A 1,262-nucleotide genomic window follows, 5' to 3' on the forward strand; every position below is an offset into this window, starting at 1 on the left:
AATTTAGTTTGTTGATACTAAAAAAAAAAAAAAAAAAAAGGAAGAGCTGCAGCAGCAGGAGAAGGCCAGACCGGCCCACTGGAGCAGCAGCAGCAGCAGCAGCAGCAGCTGCTGCTGCTGCTGCTGCTGCTGCTGCATCAGCTGTAGCTGCTGCTGCATGCTGTGTTGTTGCTGTTGCTGCAGCAAATGATGATGTTTTGGGTGTCTCATTGTTGCTGTCTTCTTGCTGCTGCTGCTGTCTCCCTGCTGCTGCTGCTGTCTCCCTGCTGCTGCTGCTGTCTCCTTGCTGCTGCTGCTGTCTCCTTGCTGCTGCTGTCTCCTTTCTGCAGTCTTCGTGCTGCTGTCTTGTTGCTGCTGTTTCCTTGTTGCTGCTGCTGCTGTCTCCTTGCTGCTGCTGCTGCTGTCTCCTTGCTGCTGCTGCTGTCTCCTTGCTGCTGCTGCTGTCTCCTTGCTGCTGCTGCTGCCCCCCTGCTGCTGCTGCTGTTTCGTTGCTGCTTCTGCTGTCTCCTCGCTGCTGCTTCTGCTGTCTCCTTGCTGCTGCTGCTGCCCCCCTGCTGCTGCTGCCCCGCTGCTGCTGCTGCTGTCTCCTTGCTGCTGCTGCTGCAGTCTCCTTGCTGCAGTGTATACCCGTTTTGTGTCTTTTTGTTTAATTTGCATGCGTTGCTGCTGTCTCTCTTTTTTTGTTTTTTTATTTATTTTGTTTCTTTCTTTTTTCTTTGTTTGTCTCCTTTTCTTTATCTCTATCTATCTGTCTCTCTTTCTCTTTCTATCTGTCTCCTTACTTCTGCTGTTTATTTATTTATTTTTTGTTTGTCTCTTTATCTCTATCTATCTGTCTCTCTTTTTCTCTCTTTTTCTCTCTTTCTCTTTGTCTCTATTTCTTTCTGCTGTTTATTTATTTTTTTTTTTGTTTGTCTCTTTCTCTTTCTATCTGTCTCTCTGTCTCTCTTTCTCCTTCTTTCTGTCTCTTTATTGTTTCTGTCTCTTTATTTTTTGTTTGTCTCTTTATCTTTATATCTATCTGTCTCTCTTTCTCTTTCTCTCCCTTTCTCTCTTTCTCTCTGTCTCTATTTCTTTCTTCTGTCTCTTTATTTTTTTTCTTTGTTTGTCTCTTTTTCTTTCTTTCTTTCTCTCTTTCTCTCTCTTTATTGTTTCTGTCTCTTTACTGTTTCTGTCTCTATTTTTTGTTTGTCTCTTTATCTGTCTCTCTTTTTCTTTCTTTCTGTATATATATATATATGTATATATATATATATATATAT

The 1,262-nt window shown here is 42.5% G+C and overlaps 1 protein-coding gene across 1 annotated transcript; it reads right to left on the minus strand.

Moving 5' to 3' along the window:
• Window positions 1-3: 3 nt before the first annotated feature.
• Window positions 4-657, minus strand: EMH_0099030 (uncharacterized protein; the record flags this gene model as incomplete). Its single annotated transcript, XM_038022065.1, has 1 exon — window positions 4-657. One exon carries the CDS (start codon window positions 655-657, stop codon window positions 4-6), a length of 654 nt encoding a protein of 217 aa, XP_037877919.1.
• Window positions 658-1,262: the final 605 nt, after the last annotated feature.

Source organism: Eimeria mitis, genomic scaffold (genome assembly GCF_000499745.2).
Source record: "Eimeria mitis Houghton genomic scaffold, Emh_scaff10277, whole genome shotgun sequence".
NCBI classification, from domain to species: Eukaryota; Apicomplexa; class Conoidasida; order Eucoccidiorida; family Eimeriidae; genus Eimeria; species Eimeria mitis.